The 19,330-nt window shown below is 38.8% G+C and overlaps 1 protein-coding gene across 1 annotated transcript; it reads right to left on the bottom strand.

Annotated features, from left to right (window-relative positions):
* Nucleotides 1–865: 865 nt before the first annotated feature.
* Nucleotides 866–17,360, bottom strand: hs3st3l (heparan sulfate (glucosamine) 3-O-sulfotransferase 3-like). Its single transcript, XM_055175523.2, has 2 exons — nt 16,527–17,360; nt 866–1,915 (listed from the first exon to the last, which is right to left on the bottom strand). The coding sequence occupies exons 1-2, from the start codon at nt 16,952–16,954 to the stop codon at nt 1,297–1,299; spliced, it is 1,047 nt and encodes a 348-aa protein (XP_055031498.2). The 5' UTR covers nt 16,955–17,360; the 3' UTR covers nt 866–1,296.
* Nucleotides 17,361–19,330: the final 1,970 nt, after the last annotated feature.

The following is a 19,330-nucleotide window of genomic DNA, read 5'->3' as shown; positions in this document are numbered from 1 at the left end:
CGTGCGCTGACGCCACGTCTGGATCCGAACCTTACTTCCGGTTTTGTTTTTTTAATGGTCTGACTAGTTGCTAAACTGAGGTCTTGAACAAATGCATCGTCGAAAATAACAAATGTTTTGGTTTCCTAGGTAATCTATGTGTTGTTTTTTGCTTGTTATATAAATAAACTACGTTTAAAGAACTTTGTTGTTATTTATTCTTAGCGGAGTTTACCGGAAGTTACGTGCGGACCACGACAGCCGCTTGTTTATGTTGTTACTGCTAAACCATCTATATATAAATACACACACACACACACACACACACACACACACACACACACACACACACACACACACACACACACACACACACACACACACACACACACACATTCATGTATGTATTTAAAAAACATTTACATGGGGTTATATATTTATTAATATTTTATATATTCTATATTATATTATCAATAAAAATGTATATATGAATAGAAATGTTCAGAAATGTATATATGTGTGTGTGTGTGTGTGTGTGTGTGTGTGTGTGTGTGTGTGTGTTAAAATATATATCATAATTACATACAGTACTCACAGATATATTAGGGAAAAAATGCACTTTTATTTTGTATTTGATTAATCGCGATTAATCTTTGCCCTGCCTTTTAACCAGACACATTTCATACTAGTGCAAATTCATTATAAAATTATGTGTTTTTTTATATTGTAAATCCAAACCAATATCAGAAGAAAAAATCAAAACCATCTTTGGATGTGAATTAGATTGTAGACGGCCTCCTATAATGTACACATATATTGATAGCTCAGTTATAAACTGTTTTTATACATCATCCTTCATGTTCAGCATAAAACTGCAACAATAATAGAGGGGTTTTGCTATACAGTTTATTTAAATTATAACAGTTTGATGTATGTAATAATCTTGATCAATCAAAATGAAAAATATCAAAACATAAAAAATGGAAATTGCAGTAAAGTGCTGCTTGCAACAATAAATTAATCTCACTAGTTAAGTACATAATGTCAACAGTTTACACAACCTGACACACAAACAAGGTATAAAAGAATATTTATGACCTCCTCAAAACTTATGATACATTGATCTGATTAGCAATGGAGCCATCGACAAATCTACTGTATATGATAACATCTAATGATATCAGTTTACTGTACCTTCCAGCTTTCCTACTGATCAACTCTAGACCAATCTAGACAAACACCATTAGTAATCAGTTATTGTAAACACACAGGTATCTACCAACACCCACTGATATGTTTCTTATTATACAGAAACACTCATTGCCATCCAAAGTCCATGCCTGCCATTTGATAAAACTTAAGATTGTGCGGCTGGTAAAATTCCCTAAGTTTCCGAATGACCTCTGGGTCAATTTTGGGATGAGTTCTTCCTTTGGTTTTCCCCAAACAGTGGGGTTTGCTACTGCCTTCTGGCTTTTTGAGGCATGGAAAGCCCTTGGTCTTGTTGAAATAAAAGTGTTTGTCTGTAATGATCCTCTGCAAACCGAGGAAGTCTTGCACGCGTCCTAGCTCGCCCGCGGGGTCGCTTATCAGCCTTTCGCCGTGGACGAAATGGATCTGGGCGAGTGGAAAGTAGGCCAACCACCGCTCCAAGTGCTTGGCGTAGAGTCCGATGTACAGCGGGCTCCAAAGGGAGTCTATCTGACCCGTGGTTCTGTTCTTAAAAGTCAGCCTTTCGAAACTAGGAATGTCGGGGGTCTTGGAAATGATCTGGGTGTAGTCCGAAATGGCGCGGGTGATGGGATCTCGCACCACCACGATTAGCTTGATGTCTCGTGACATGGCATGGATGCGGGCCGGCGTCTCCGGGGTGACAAAATATCGGGGCGTCTTCTCCATTACGATTTGCCCCTCGAGTGCTTTGGGCATCATGCTCCTGAGAGAGATGAAGAAAAGTTAGGAAACTTATCAAAGAACGTACACTTACTTTTACTTTAAGGCATTAAGCAGATGCTTTTATCCGAAAATGAGGAAAACAGCTAAGCAATTTGTCATAGGGAAGCAATAGTATGAACTTACAAAGTTTCATTCTTTGGAGACACAACCTGTTTAGGGAATGAAAAAGTACTATAGACGTGCTTTTATTCTGCAATCAATCTTTCTTTAGCTTTTCCCAAGAACTGTTTTACTTAAGACCTGGATTACGCTTGCAACACAGTATTGATTGTCCAACTTACATCACGCCCCCAGTCCCAGCATTAGATGAGCTACTTTAACACAGCAAAACTGAGCTAATGAGGTGATGGCTTTTGTCCTCAAGCAGATAAACCCAAGCCACACGGTCCACTGTGTCTCTTATTGGCTGTAAATGAGAAGTCAGGCAGCTCCCAGAGTGCTCTAAATGTGCATCGGTAATGCAGCTTATCGTGCAGATGTGAAACCAGCATCAATCACGGAGGGTTACCAACATACATCGAAAAACAAATGGAATTCATGCATCTCTTTCTTACCGCTGGCAGATGGGACTCATTTGTTTTAAGAGGCTCACGGGCCCACCAGGTTTAATGGTCCACCTGCACCCCACCTGCCTTTACAGCATGACCACATCCAACGTTTTATGAAAGACTACAAGTCACAATATCCAGCTTTGAGATGATAAATAAGTTCCTGCTTCTGAAAATAGCAACTGCGTGTGTCCTGATCTCACAGGAATTTGTACGTATTTTACGAGTTGGCAATTTAAAAAAATATTTGTTCAAAGCTACACTGTGTAGTTTTTTTTAGTTAATTCTTAGCAAAAACCCATGTTTTCTTTCAAAAGTATGTGCTCATTCATGTGTAATTACTTCCACCTACTAATCAAAGTGTTCTCGTAAGTGTAGAATCTGCTATTTAGAATACATACGGGCGAGTTGCTCGATTAGCTGAATCCATGTTGTGCCTCCATCTTTGAAATACATTTGCAGACGAGGGACATTCCTGAAATTCAAGATCCGCCTTACACTCACGCTGGCCGAGGTTGCATGTGTAGGCGGTATACCTCGTCAAGACAGTCTTATTTCAGAATATTAACAATTATAAAGCTGACAATTATTCTTAGTTAATTATAAAGTGATGTAATATGCTTATAACTTGCGAATGTAATGCTCAGTTAACTTAAACAAACCAGGCTTGATGACGTATGCAGCCTGCATATGTGACCTGCGTAGATTGAAAGCCTTCGGATTGAGAAACAGCCGCACACTGTGATGATCCCGCGATCTAATGCTTTGATTTGAAAGCCTGTTGAAGACCTATTCTCGAGGACATTAAAACGAGTCACCAAGGAAGCGAAAATGAGATTTAAAACGACAACGCGACAGGAAAAACAATAAGACCAAAGTCAATCTTGAAGTAACGTTAGTTTTCCAAGATCATGAGGCTCAAGGGATGCCGAAGTTGCCTGCTTTCTATCTTCTCCACAGGTAATTCAGCATATTCGTTTACATCTACAGTATACAGTCTATGTTGTAAACTTGAAGTTTTATAGTTCCTTGGCTAACTATAGCATGGTTATACATAACACTACGACTTGTTAGTGTAAACACGCATGTGGTTTAATGTGTTCGAACAGCCACACGCCGTCTCTCCGTCCATTTATGTAATCTGAGGTACTGAGATCAATGTTTAACATCTTTTCTGACCTCTAGCACAAACACACAATGTACAGCGCTATTTTAGCCTTTCATTAATAAAACTAAAGCGGTTGATCTGCGTGTCTTTCGTTTCATTTTACAAGCGTGTGAAAGTTGAGCGATCTTATTTCAGCAATATCAGAGAAAGCTCTTACATATACAAGGACATGTAACATGTTTACTTAAAACATAAGCATTGGACTCTGACATAATATTAGTTTCGAGTCCATTTAAACCCGTCATTACTCCATCTCATGATTAAATGACAGGAGATGGACTCGTCCACAGACCATCTCCTCAGTAATCTGAAGAAAAGCGGTCGAAAGTGGACAAAAAGAGACGGATTTAAATTCCAGGTGTAAACGTGATGTGTCTCTCGTCCACTTGTGATCGACGAAAATACATCTTAATACCAAGTGTAACAGCCCCTGTGATATTTTTCCTCGCGTCGATGAAAAAGAGCTACGTTTATGGTTGCTTTTTGTATGTGATTTAAAGCGGACATATCATGAAAATCAGACTTTTTCCATGTTAAACATAAATCTGTGTGCTATGAAGGATCACAGGGAAAGGACACTGTAAATTGTAGTCATTTTTCATTGCTTTTGCTTTGGAAGCCATGTTAACTCTGGCATGAAACGGCCACCGCAGGAGCTCTGAATGGGGGGGGCTAGAAAGTAATATTCAGTTGGTTGTTATATAGAATTTCACCGCTAGATGGGAGTAGATCCTACACAGTGTAGCTTTAAATTAAATTGATTATTAGAAGAACAAAACAATAGTGATACCCCAACCCAAAGATCCGCCCCAAACCAACTACACAGGGGCAAAAGCAAGTACAAATCAGGTCATACGAATTCATATGAATTCTAGTCACCTCGTAAACATGTACAAATTACCATGAGATTGTGTTGGAGCAGATGGCAGTTAAAGCGATACTCCGGCCAAATATTAAAATTACCCCATGATGTACTCACCCTCAAGCAATCTAGATTACAAATACTTTGTTAATTTACTTACGTAGATATTTTGATGTATATACTATACTTTACTGGAGTAATCATTTTTCGACTTTTAACTTCTACTCCTTACATTTTTATGCAACTATCTGTACTTTCTACAACTTACATTGTTACTCCTATTTCATTTCGCCCTGTCTTCTTTCCAAAAAAAAAACCCTATTCAGATAAATCGTGCCATCCGGATAGTACATTTGATTGTGGTTGGATGAGAAGTATAAACATGATACCATTCCAACAACCTATTGGTTTGTACGCTATCTATCCTTTAATGCTGAGTAGTACATATGTATTTGCATTGTACGAAAATGCATTTATTTTCAATGACCATATATGCGGCTTAAACTGGTAGCCTAGTGCATGCCAAAACATTAACATTTTAAAATAACATTATAGTCACTATGGTCTTTAGAAAATGTTTTTTTTTTTTTTGAGGAGATGAGGTGCACAATAGGCCCCTGTGGCACGGCCTAAGCTTTTGTCCTTAAAAGTATTTTTTCCTTACATATTTTTTACATTACTTTTACTTTACTTTTGTCACGACCGGGAAACTGGAATCAGGAGTGAGGACGCAAGTGCAAAGTTCTGGTTGAATAAATAACATTTAGTAAAAATAGACAAGAAACAAAACACGAGAAACAAACAACGGTAGGTGAGTAAACACAGGATCACTAAAACTGAGAACAGGTACACACAAGGAATCAGAGACAATGAACCGGCAGTGAGTATTGCACAAACACAGGTATAAATACACACAGACTAAATGACAAACAGGTGGAATGAATCAGGTGATTAATCAATGAATGTCCAGGTGCGACGATCAGAACAGAAACAAAACATGACATGACATAACCTCCCCCTCAAAGAGTGGCTTCCAGACACCACTCTTACAGACTTTTTATGTTTATGTTTGGGTGGTGTCTGGAAGCCACTCTTTGAGGGGGAGGGATGGAGGGCTTGGAGACCACGGCGGAGCCGGCAGAAGCCGGAGCGAAGCCGGCAGTGCAGGGAGCCGTAATGAAGCCAGCAGTGCAGGGAGCCGGAATAAAGCCGGCAGGGCAGGAAGCCGGGACGAACCCGACAGGGCTGGAAGTTGGGACGTACCCAGCAGTGCAGGGAGCCGGGGTGAAACCGGCAGGGCAGGAAGCCGGGATGAAGCCGGAAAAACCGGAGCGACCATCTAGGGAACCGAGGCAGACGCTCGACCCTCTTGGGAATCAACGGGGATCCGATCCCCCCGGAAGTCAACTCCCACCATCTCGGGGAAACGGGCTCGCACACGGTGGCGACCGCCCCAGGGAAACCATCGGGCGCGTGGCATCCGTTCCGAGCCCCAAATTGAGCACAGCGGTGGACCTCCCAGGAATCAGAGCAGACGACTCGACCAGCAAGGGAACCAACTGGAACGATTCAACCCTCGCAGGAATGAGCTTGGGCGTGGCGACTGCTCGCTTGAGCCAGTCCTGGAGTTCCGAGCGATCCCTCTTAGTCAGCTCCAAGGGACATCGGGGCTTAGCAACTTGCGGCACCCGATGTCCACTACTCCCCCTCAAAAAAATATTAGGGGAAGCACTCCATGAACTTGCTGCGTCCTTGAATGGCCGGTTCATTCTGTCACGACTGGGAACAGGAGTAAGGAATGAGGACGCAAGTGCAAAGTTCTGGTTGAATAAATAACATTTAGTAAAAATAGACAAGAAACAAAACAAGAGAAACAAACAACGGCAGGTAAGTAAACACAGGAACACTAAAACTGAGAACAGGTACACACAAGGAATCAGAGACAATGAACCGGCAGTGAGTATTGCACAAACACAGGTATAAATACACACAGACTAAATGACAAACAGGTGGAATGAATCAGGTGATTAATCAATGAATGTCCAGGTGACGACGATCAGCTAAACATGATACGGACTAACCGTGACAACTTTACTTACATTACTTTTACTTTTATACTTTAACTAGTTTTGAAATCAGTACTTTTAACTTTTAAAAAGCTTGAATTGATACTTCAACTTCTACAGAAGTATTCTACAGAAAACCCTTGTATCTATACTTCTACCTGAGTAATGAATGTGAATACTTTTGACACCAGTGTCTGAGATACATGTCATCTTTTAGATAAACAGATTTGTAGTTATTTTAATAAATGTTCTTGTTCTTTTAAGTTTAATAATGATAGAAAATAGAAACAACTTCTGACTTTAAACACCCAAAAAGTGCATTCATCCTTCACAGAGGTAAACCACATGGTTTCAACTGGTTAATAACCAGTCTTTCTGTAGGTAATTGAAAAGATATTGCAAAAATTTTAAACTTTATAAACTATAATAACCAGCTTCCGGTAATGACGCCATCTTGGATCGCGTGAGTCCAAGATGGCGTCATTACTGGAAGCTACACTCTTAAAATGGCTGGGTTATTTTTAACCAAAAATGGGCAAACACTGGACATAACACACCGCCGGGCCAAAATTGACCCAATGTTGGGTTGTTTTAACCCAATTGCTGGGTACCTATGGTTGCATTTGGTCAATTTCAACCCAGCACGTGCTTGGCCAACATCCGCCCATTATAGGTCAAAAATAACCCAGCCATTTCCAGAGTGCAGTTATTATAGTTTATAAAGGTTTAAATAAGGATGTTTTCTTACACAATTGCATCAATTACTCCCAGAAGAAATGTATTAACCCCCTGGAGCCATGTGGATTACCTCTGTGAGGGATGGATGCACTTTTGAATGTTTAAAGTCAGAAATTGTTCCCTGATCCCTGTTTTCTCCCATCATAAACTTGAAAGCGCAAAAACATTTACTAAAACAACTTCAAATGTGCCTGTCTGAAAGACAATAGACATGTATCTCGGATTGCTAGAAGGTGAGTACATCAGGAGGTAATTTTGATATGGAGTATCCCTTTAAGCACAATACATATTGTGATAATAATTAATAAAATAATAAAAGAAATAATAAAATAACAATGACTGTGTCAAAAAATAATACTCAATAAATAAAGGGGTTAATATTATGAGAAATCGAAGCAGGTTCATTATGTTCCAATCCCATCCTCTCTCTCTCTCTCTCTCTCTCTCTCTCTCTCTCTCTCTCTGTCACTCTCTCTCTCTCTCTCTCTCTCTCTCACACACACACACAGACACACACACAATATAAGTAACCTTGGAATCCCATTTTTCCTTCCCAACCAATCAGACTTAAGAGCTCTTTAAAGACTCATCAAGGATGCACTATTTAAATGTAGAGATCCAACAAATCTGACTGTACATCACCAAAAGAAATGACAAAGACTTATCGTTCATCATGCTGTTCAGATGGGTCATAGAGGACAGACCATATGATGCCTCCAGTGTCCTCTGGCAGGAGACGGACTCACATTGCTGTGCCAGCCGTCCCTGCGACGCGCAAGCTCCTATCGATACAGGAGCACACCGACCGACTATGCCAATCCCCAGACCGCCCTGCATTATCAATGACTTCATCTGAGAAAGCACTTAGCTTAAAGACTTCACTGTTTACCTTCGCCTATTATGGGGCCAGCAAGTCTATTAGATCTCACCATTAATTATTCACTCGCTTATACTGATGTGACTTGTAGTGGACACTTTGTGTCTCTTCGATTTTGTCCTCTAGCTAATGCAAGGTGCTTTGTGATGTCCGCTGATTACAGTTACCAACTACAGAGGATTGTGCACAGTATTTACTGTAGATTTATAAACTCTTTATTACATAACAAACACTATCTGCTTTGTTGGTTGTATGATGCTGTCGAATTACAGTTTTTACAAAGTAAAAATCTTATTAAAGAATGAACACTTTTAAGTTTGCAATGCAGAGGCAGGTCTGGTTTCTAGTGGTCCTGGGTTTAGGTACGTCTTTGTTCGCCAAATGTCTCAGAACATAAAGATCAATCTAAGAAATATGGATTCTCTGTGAGCTTTGAAGCTACTTCATTGTTTCCACATTGCTCAGTATTGTCCAATCCCGAGAGCCCATAGGAGCCAGTGGATAGGTCTCCCCTAATTGAGGCTGCATTTGGCCGGGCCTCTCGGAGGTATACTGAATAAACCAAATGGTGCCCTGGGTATTGATCATGATGGGGGTATGGTAATTTGGGTCTCAGCTGGTGCGGGCGGGGGTGGCAGGTGGAGTTTGTAGATGGGCTGCTCTATGGCCTCATCAGCAGCTTGCTGTGCACAAACAGATGTGAAGCAATTACTCCGTCTCATGTCCAGGCATCGACTACAGAAATGGATGTGATAAGAATGTTTTCATTCCAATGAATCTGTGTAATACGATTATCCTTTACTTTTACTTTTAGAAAGAATTTACTTGCGCTGGAAGATTTTTTGGATTTCACTATTTATTTCCTACAATAAAACAATATAATCAGACTTTTCCTGTGAAAGTGACAGAAAAGCAAAAAGTCAATGTTTTAGTGATTGGTGTCCATTTTGTCTGAGATCCTGGACTTTAATTCATTACTTTAAATGAATTTTCTCCAGTTGATGTAACAGTTTTACATTTACATTTGGTAGATGCTTTCATTCAAATTAACTTACTGTGATTCAAGGTAACCATTTGTTTCAGTGTGGGTGTGTTCAATGGAAATTGAACCCACAACCTTTTGCATTGCTAAGTCTTCACACTGTAAATAAAGATTTGTTGGTTCAACTTAAAAAAAGTTAATATTTCTGGTTGCCTTTAAAATTGTAAGTTGATTTGAAAATATTAGTTGTCCCCTGATATGTCCCCTTTAAAGCTACGTAATGCACCTGTGCAATTGTTGTGCATTAAGGTACAAAAATAATATAATGTTTTCAAAACATTCCCGCTGTGTTCCTCACACTAATGTAAATTAAGTAAGCATTTAGTATCCAGAAATATACTTTAAAATCACAAGCTGTAAGAAAACCGGCATGATGAAGTATGTTTATGTGTGTGTGTGATTGAGCCCAACCATCCGTTTCTTTGCATACAGAGGCCATTAAGAAGCCAGTCAGTTGTAACTGTGCCCTGTCCACTTCCCAGAAACATCCATCATAGAGGGGCTCAGACGCCCTATCCCCATCCCTGCTCCCCTGAGGCCCCTAATGAGAGCTGAATTACCAATGGAGCATCTAATCCTAAAGTACAGTATACTTATGCCAATACAGACACACACTACTCACATCATACTTCTACAATCTTTATTTTAAGCATAGTCTCGGTTCTGACTTTTGTTTTGGTCCGATTTACATTTTTCTACATAAAATCATCCTATATAATGTAAAGAACATACAGTAAACTGAATAAAGCCATGTCAATGACTGAAATCAAACTTTGATGCTCCTTATCTTATTATTAGATTATAAGACTTTAATCTGGATTGTCAAAATTTATTGTCACATTTTATAACTTAAAAAGTAACTTTCATCTATTATAATCCTGTTAATATTTTGATGTCCGCACTCAAAATCTCCTTGTGAAGTAGATGCAGTGCTCATATTGACAGACAGCATTAATAATGACTTAGCATACAGTATGAATTGTTATAAAGGTTTGTTTTATGTCTGCATAACAAAGACAATGCAATGACTACTACAAACATATGCACACTAAAAAAGTCATCTCCTGCCAAGCAAGGTTTGGCTCAAACCAGGGGTATGAATTTAAATGATTTTAATGAGCTCTCAATGAATTGCAAATGAATTCACATAATGTGACGACATCAGATCCAACAACAGCAAATCAAATTACAGCTCACTCACAATGAGTGACACAGGATTACTGTCATATACCAAGCGAACAATTCCTGTTTTGCCGAATCGTTCCTGGAAATCAGGCGAGCGGTTTTACGTTCGGCTATACCCTGTAGTTCTCGATCAATATATCGATGCTTTTCTGTCGACTTCAAATGTACATCTAAAGCTATCCACAGGATACAGCGGATGATCGCTAATGTTGTAATATCTGTCATTTTAACCTCAAATAGCCTCCCCCATACACCGCTGACAGTTCTCTATTGCATTTAAATGATCTATCTCAGGAGGTATTGAGGGTGACTTACACCAAATAGATTTCTTTCAGGGGAAAGTGACAGCGTATAGGCGCCTGAAACATGAACTTGGAGTCTATGTGGTGATTATGGCAGGATGAAGCCTCTTGCTAATTGTAACTGAATCCGCGAATCCGCCAAACCGGTTTAACACAAGCGTGAACTCAAGGTCAAACATTGAGTCCAGTCGATTGAAGAAACACTTTTAAGACGAAACAATAATCTATCACCTCTCACCCATGCTTTAGATCTTATACCCACCGTCATTTATTTTCTCTTTGTTAAAGATCTGAATTGAGATTGTGAAACCAACATCCCTTCCCCCCGCATACGCCTACGGATTTAATCTACCATTGATAACAAGATTAATGACCGGTCCATTCCATTAGACCTGTGCAAGAGATTTGTGATTGGCCAGATATCTATAGGTCCTGCGACCATATGAAGTCCCTGGCACACATCATTATGTTCGGTGGAAAAAGTGACTCGGGTTAAAGATCAATTGACAGGTCTCGCAATAATGTCAAGTGGCCTGTCATGCTGTGAGGTCCATCTGCTCCCAGCAAGATGACAATCTGCCTCCTCTCTGTTCAAAGACTTCCTCTGAGGGTTTATGTGCCAACATCACACCCATGCATGCATGCACACAAAGCAATATCAAAGTGATATCTTTACAGGCAAATACTTCACAATTTAAATATTTTCAAGGTACTGACTATTTCACGTAGCTATGGACTGATTATATGGACTAAGAAGCAAGCCAATTGAGAATTGACAAAACAATCAATCACACTGCTTTAGGGGTAAGTAATTGAGTTTTGTCAACTCTCCCAACAGTTCGAAGGCAGCGTGACAAACCATAAAATTGAACGGTGTGACTTTATTGAAGATACTGACAGAATCTGTGATGGGCTTGTTGATCAACCTGTCACGTTTTTTTCTAGACATACAAACGAATATAGTATTGATCTGGACCACAACACATTAATGTCTAGCTCATCCCTCAGTAACACAATGTTAAAAGATGCATTGCCTATAAACTAAAACTATCTGTTCATTTTGGTTCAACCATGCCAGGATGTTTGAATCAAGTTGAAATCACAGAAGACATGCACACATTTAAAAATTAAAGGCGGAGTGCACAATGTTTGAAAGCCAGTGTTGATATTTGAAATCACCTAAACAATCACGCCCATACCCCAACAGAATCTGGACCTTCTTTTGATAGACCCGCTGCACACATACGCAACCCAGGCAACGATGTTGGTTAGTAGACACGCCCCTTACTGCTGATTGGCTACGAGTGTGTTTTGGTAGTCGGCCCGACTCCCTTTTCCAAAGCGTTTTTTCAGAAATTGTGCACTCCGCCTTTAAGGTGCTGGACGATACCGTAGAAGAACTATTTTTACCTGTATGGTTCCATAAAGAACCTTTATCACCCGAAGAACCTTTGTTATTTTTGTACTAAAGAAAGCTTCTTTAGAAAGGCATGACAGAAACGCTTCTTCTAAGCCCTTATTACGCTGCTACCCAGTCTCACGAGGTTTCATGAGTCACGTAATTTTTTATTATTTTTCGTGATATTATCACAAATTTTCCGGGTTTTTCGTGATCGTATAACGAATTCCTGTTTTCGTGTGATTATCACGTATTGGTTACTCTACTGCTTTTTTCTATTTTTAACATTATGTGTTGTTGGGGCCATTATGTGTTGTTGGAGCCATTTTTGGCCATTTTTGATATTTTTTAGTCTTAAATTGGCCACAACTTTCTCTGTGTTTCAGCAAATGGAATGATTTTTGGTGACAAATCTTATATTTACACATATTTTAAGAAAATGCTTTGAAATTTTTTAAAAACTTAACAATATACTGTGGGCAAATTTACTACTCTTTCGTGTTGTTAATGGCCAAAAATGGCCACTAAATTAAACTGCTGTAAAAATGTATCGGATGAATTTTTTCCAATTCTTTGCATAAATCTGTTAATCAACCTCAGTACTGATTGAAACTACCAAATGTTTACATAAATTCCATGATTGTAACTCTTTAATTGCCAAGTTTAAAAGTGGTGTCACTGATTGGGAAAAAACACACAAAATGACCGATTTTCAATATAAAAGTGATTGTGGACTGGATTTGTCTTGGGCATGCCAAAGATTAGTAAAAACATTGGCTTTGATGCATTTTTAGTTTTTGTGCAGCATCAGATTTTATTTATTCTCCCTCATTTATTGTTTGTGGCCATTTTGCCCCTTTGACTTCCATTATAGCAACATTTTTTTAATTGCAGAGCCATGACACCTTATTATCATGCATTTTTTATTCTTTGTTGTTTTACCTTTTCCAAAAAGGTAAAATGTGTAATTTTTACCTTTGATCACCATATGGCAACATTAACCCTTTAGTAGGCCTGTGCAAAAAACAGAGCTTAAATTTTGGCTTGTACATAAAGTTATATTTGAAAAAGGTAAAAAAAATCCAGTCCACAATCACTTTTTATATTGAAAATCAGTGATTTTTTTTTTCAAATCAGTGGCATCACTTATGAGCTTGGCAATTAAAGAGTTAAAGAGTTGGAAACATTTGGTAGTTTTGATCAGTACTGAGGTTGATTAACAGATTTATGCAAAAAAAATTAAAAAATATTAATCTGATACATTTTTAGAGCCGTTTAATTTAGTGGCCATTTTTGGCCGATAACAACACGAAAGGGTAGTCAATTGAAACAAGGCACAAGGGTTAAACCATTGTCGCTTCTGTTTAGGGTTAGATTTGGTGATTGCATTAGAATGACACTTTATGTATTGGTTTATACTATTTTTTTTATTAAATTATTTTTTTTAAATCGCCTGGCGTTAGGGTTAGAGTTGGGTTTCGGTAGGGATGTCATTTTATGTAAATCTTACCCTAAACCGAAGCGAAAATAGTAAGAAAATAGGACAAAACAATTAAGTAACCAATACGTGATAATCACACGAAAACAGGAATTCGTTATACGATCACACAAAAAACGTGGAAATTTGTGATAATATGTAACGAAATTTCCTGAGACTGGGCTGCTACTACGTTGCTAAAAGAACGTTGTGTATTTGGTTTAATACAGTGTATTTGTGTGGTTTATGGTGCAACATCATTGATGCTTCTTTATGCCTCGACTTTCTGAAAAAAAGTTGATTTGTACAAAGCTCATCGTTCTGAAAAGCGCAGTGTGCTCTGATTGGGCAGCTATCCAATGCATTGTGATTGGTCGAATACCGAGTGAGGTAAATGTGATGCTCCTTACCATATTTGGAAGATCAACCAATGGGGCTGGTGGCTTCTCTTTCGAGGGTGCATGATGCGAAGCTCGTCAAAACATATATTTAGCCCATCAGTGTGTTCGGCGCATCATGTGAACCTATGTGCATCACGCGTCATGTCAAAATACATGCCTGCTGCAGAGGCTTCAAATGGGTTTGTATTTTGCGAGTATTTGTGAACGTGAGCGTCTCTTTTATCGTAAACCCTTGCGATGTGTGTGCAGCAGGCAGGTATTTTGACATGACGCATGATGCACATAGGTTCACGTGACGCAATAAACACATATTTTGACATGATGAGCCACACACAACACTCCGAACACATATTTTGAATTCCCGCCCCTCGGAAGAGAAGTCACCAGCTGGTCCATATATTGCATCGCTGTGAAGAACCTTTATTTTAAGAGTGTATGCATTACTTTGTAGCAGCTTTATTTTAAGTTTAAGCATTTTACTGTGGTGTCTCAGACAGGAACAGCTGGGACAACTGAGACATACAGTGAGTGTTCTTCTCAATATAAAGGAACATCTGGCAACAGCTCCAAAGGTGATTAACATTGTCAACATCTAGTCCCACTTCAGTGGATTACAATGGCCAGATGGCATTATTTCTCTTATTCAAAGCTGTATGAATATTGTGATATTCCCTGTGTTCTACTGCATACCATGTATCACAAAAAATATGCTTAAGGATATTTCTGTGATTTTTAATGATTGAATTGCACTGAGGTTACGCATTGGTAAATTTACGCATTTTAAGACAGTGGGCACTGTACACAACTGAGGACATGATGCACGACCATTCAAAAACATGACTGGGGTTCTAACTATACAAAGCTTAATGCAAATGGGTGAAGTGTCCCTTTAAGCTTTTGTGTTAATCAGTATGGTTTAATAAGGAACCTTTAACAGTTCTGTTTGTAGTGCAAAAGGTACTTCAGACAATATAAAGATAAGACACAAATGGGTCTCTGAGGAATCTGAAAGGGTTCTTTAATGGCATTGCAAAACACTTCTAGGCACTTTTATCTTTAATAGTGTACAAACTCTGACCCATCTCACTTTAAAAACAAACGGTGCTAAACAGCATTAAAAGTTGTCCCCTGCTCGTAATCATGGGGGAATCATTTTAAGTGCTATATAGTACCTGTGTTGAACCATATTGTGCTGCTATAGTGTTGCGATAGTGTTACTCTCGGATGGTTCTTCATATGTGCTTTATAGCTCTAAAACTGGTTCCCCTATTACGAGCTTTTAGTGCTTTCTACACTGTAAAAAAATTCTTTGGAAATTACAGTGTTACTTGCAGCTGGGTTGCCGGTAACTTACCATAGGTTTAAATTTATGTTATTTACTGGCAAGAGTTTGTTCAAAGTTAAATAAATGTTAAATATTAACAAGTCTTTATCTTTACAGAATAAAAGTATACAATAACAGCCTCATGCAAAGCATTCTGGGAATCAGAAATCATTATTAACCTTTTTCCGTTTTTTGCTTCAGATTTTGTTTCCCAGAATGTTTTGCTTGATGCTGTTATTTTAGTTTTACTCTGTAAAGACAAAAACTTGTAAATGTTTAATGTTCATTTAACTATGAACAAAATGTATTAAATGTTGGGCTCTATTAAAGTCCATTAAAATGAGAAAAATCCTGCAATGTTTTCCTCAAAAAACATAATTTCTTCTCGACTGAACAAAAAAAGACATCAACATTTTGGATGACATGGTGGTGAGTAAATTATCTGAATTTTTCTTTTAAGAAAATGGAATATTCCTTTAAATACGCATTTCAAAAGTTTGTAAGGAAGAAACATTGTTAAAATGCAGGTTCCTTAAAGGTTCTTTGTTGGGCAGTATGGTTCCCTAAAAATAACCTTTCTGTTGCAAAAATGCTCCTCGCACTCTCAGATGAAAGGTACATGAATGCACCAAAGCTGTCACTGGGGTGGTACTTTTTCAAAAAGTACACTTTTGTGCCTAAAAGGTACATATTGGTTCCTCTCAGGTACATGCTGATACCATACTGGTACCTCAAAGGTATATCTGTACCTAAATTATACATATTAGGACCTTTTTAAAAGGCACTGTCCCAGTAACAAATAGGTACAACTTTTGTACCTTTTTTCTGAGTGTGTAAAAACTAATGAAATAAATGGTTCATTTAGAACCTTAAAAGTACTTTGGGGAATCAAAAAAGGATTCACTTTCAAAATGTTTAAAACATATCTGTCACTGGTGCTGTACGCTTTTTCAAAGTACAGTTCTGCACCTAAAGAGTTTATATTAGTACACTGATGTACATATTGTTACCAAAGAGAACTTATTAGTATCTCATAGGCTGTACCAAATGTATATAAGGACCTTTTTGAAGCGCGGCTGATCGATCAGTGGCAGCTGGGGTACATCTTTTGAAAAAAATTTCTTACAGTGGAATTGCCTTCATTTTTAAAGAAACAAAAAAGTGGTGAAGTGCCTGTCCACTGTGCGTTTATTACATATTACCTGTACCAGTTGAGTCCACGCGTGTAGTGTCTGTCAAAGAAGTGCGGTTCGGACCCGAGAGCTCGGATGTCCGGGTGAAGTCTCAGAAACTCGAGCAGCGCTCGCGTCCCTCCCTTCTTAACTCCGATGATGAGAGCCTGAGGAAGCCGTCGGGTTGCGGTCCAGTCTTTCCCGGAGCTGTTTGCATCCACACTCTCCTCCAGCACGTAACCGGGCGACTTTAATATTTCTCTTAACAAGGTTTTGTTGTTGCCATCGCGGTACCATTCAGTTAAAGTCCACGGCTGTGCGTTTTTCGAGCTGTCCGACTCGCAGCATCCCAGCAAAAGGTAGAGAAGAGATACGCATATCGCGCCAAATGAAAACATGATCACAAGTTTTTGCAAGAGTCTCCGGATGTCCAAGAGAGGGTTGTTAAAAGTTGCCATCCCTCTGAAAACAGCCTGTAGTCGGCCATTATACTTAAGACTTTATTCGTTTAACTTTGATAAAAACATAAGGCGCCTGTCCTGAAGAAGAAATCGCGGTCCCCATCTCTGTCAGTTTAGGGTGCGGCATTCCTAAATTGCATAAAGCGGCCAAATGTCATAGTTTGGGGTGTTTCATCGTCACAGAGAGACTCTTTAACTCGTGTTCCCATGCTTTGGACGGACAGCAGAAAGATCCTGATTGTAATATCAGTGCGGTGAGGTGACTCTCGTCCCCGGAGGATTGTTGTCTTCATTCATGAAAGTGCGCTCCGCATCCTGGCGCGTTTAAACGGCCTTTGATTGGAGGGTCGCGAATGAAGGCGGGTTTACCTCACAGAGTGAAGACGCACAAGATGAGCTGGAGGTGTTGGTATGGGGTGAAATATGGCATGCATTATTTTTCCATTATTTGGACATGGTAATATTTTATGAGGTCTCAACAGGCCCTTGCATGGCTTTGTTCCGTTTGTAATAAAGGTTTAGTTCAGCCGAAAATGAAAATTCGGTCACCATCAATCATTTACTAAACCTATGTTGTTCCTCTATGAACACAAAACCTGCAAATGAACACAAAAACCTGCATGAATACAAAACTCGGAATATTTTACGCTGCCCTCGCAATGCAAGTAAATGGCAACAGATGCAGTCAGGCTCTAAACATATATTTTGAAGGGTTATGGTGCATTACAAATAATTTTCATTAGTATTCCTGGGTACTAACCTTTTGCGCTGCTAATGCAATGCTCAACCACTAAGCTACACAGGAGCACTGTTAAAACAATTACAGTATTACTGGCAGCTGGTTGCCAGTAACTTACTGTAGATTTAAAATGTTGTTATTTACTGGCAACAGTTAAATAAACACAACACTGTTAGACTTAACTGTAATTTCTACAGTTACTTAGCACAAAATGCCCAGTAAAATACCATAATTTTATTTTACAGTTCATTACTGTAATATGCATTGCATTATGGCTATTAACATTTAATTTACAGTGATTTACTGTATGTTTTGAATTTGCGGCAGACTGCTGTAAAACAACAGCAGTAGTTGAATAAAACAGTGTTATAAACAGGGGCGTCGGACTGGGGGTAAAACCAGTTCTGATTACCAGGGCCCCAAAGGAAGAGAGGGCCCTTGAAAAGTCTGGAATATATTATGGGGTTGGGACATGGGGGCCCCTCAGGACTGCCTATGTATAGGGCCCGAGATCTTGTGCAACGCCCCTGGTTATAAAAGCATATAAAATGGAAAAATAAAATATATCTATGAAATGAATACATTTTAGCAGTGAAGCCAATTTCAAAATGTGAATTGTTTTTCAGCAGTGTAAATAATTTATTGAGAAAGGTAGAAAGGGATTATGGATAAATGCTTGACCGTCAGATTTGGATTTGACCTCAAGACTTTAAAACACTAGTGACACAAAGATTTCGCTCCTCGGAGTGCCGGGAGAGTGACAGAAGAGGCTACTGGTGGAGTGTAGTGAATAACTTTTATCAAGTGACTCTGTGGCACTGTGGTAGTGTTACAGACCTACAACACAGGTGACCTGTGTTTGATTCCCCTTCAAGGCAGTATATTTTTTAAAACTAGGTAACAGTAAGGGTATTATACTGTAAAATGGAACTGCGGTAAATGCATCATACTGTAAAAAAACATGTACAGTTATGGTACTGTAATGGGGCAGTAGTTACAGTAAAGTGAGTTACCGCATACATACAATAAAAAGTCTAACAGTGAAGGCTTTATCTTTACATGTAAAACTAAAATAACAGCCTAATGCAAAGCTTTCTGGAACCAAAATCTCAACAAACTGTTGCCAGTAAATAACATATATTTAAATCTACAGTAAGTTACTGGCAAACAGCTGCATAACTACCGCACATTTTTTCATTGTTAAAGACCACGTTCTTCCTGATCCCATTTTTAAACAGCCTTCTACTTCCTATTTTAATGGCGTCACTAGAACAGTTTTTGACTAAACTCCGCCCACAGGAATATGTCAGTCACCAGCAAAGCTATCGAATCACAACACACTACACAAACTACACTGTAAAAAATCAGTAGAAACCACAGTGTTACTTGCAGCTGGTTGCTGGTAACTTACTGTAGATTTAAATGTATGTTATTTACTGGCAACATTTTGTTCAAAGTTAAATGAACATTAAACATTAAACACAAGTCTTTGTCTTTACAGAGTAAAATTAAAATAACAGCATCAAGCAAAGCATTCTGGGAAACAAAATCTGTAGCAAAAAAAAAACAGAAAAAGGTTGATGATGATTTCTGGTTCCCAAAATGCTTTGCATTATAGTATACTTTTATTCTGT

This window comes from Misgurnus anguillicaudatus, chromosome 4 (genome assembly GCF_027580225.2).
Source record: "Misgurnus anguillicaudatus chromosome 4, ASM2758022v2, whole genome shotgun sequence".
In the NCBI taxonomy this organism is placed as follows: domain Eukaryota; kingdom Metazoa; phylum Chordata; class Actinopteri; order Cypriniformes; family Cobitidae; genus Misgurnus; species Misgurnus anguillicaudatus.
This window is presented reverse-complemented; position numbering and strand designations above follow the sequence as displayed.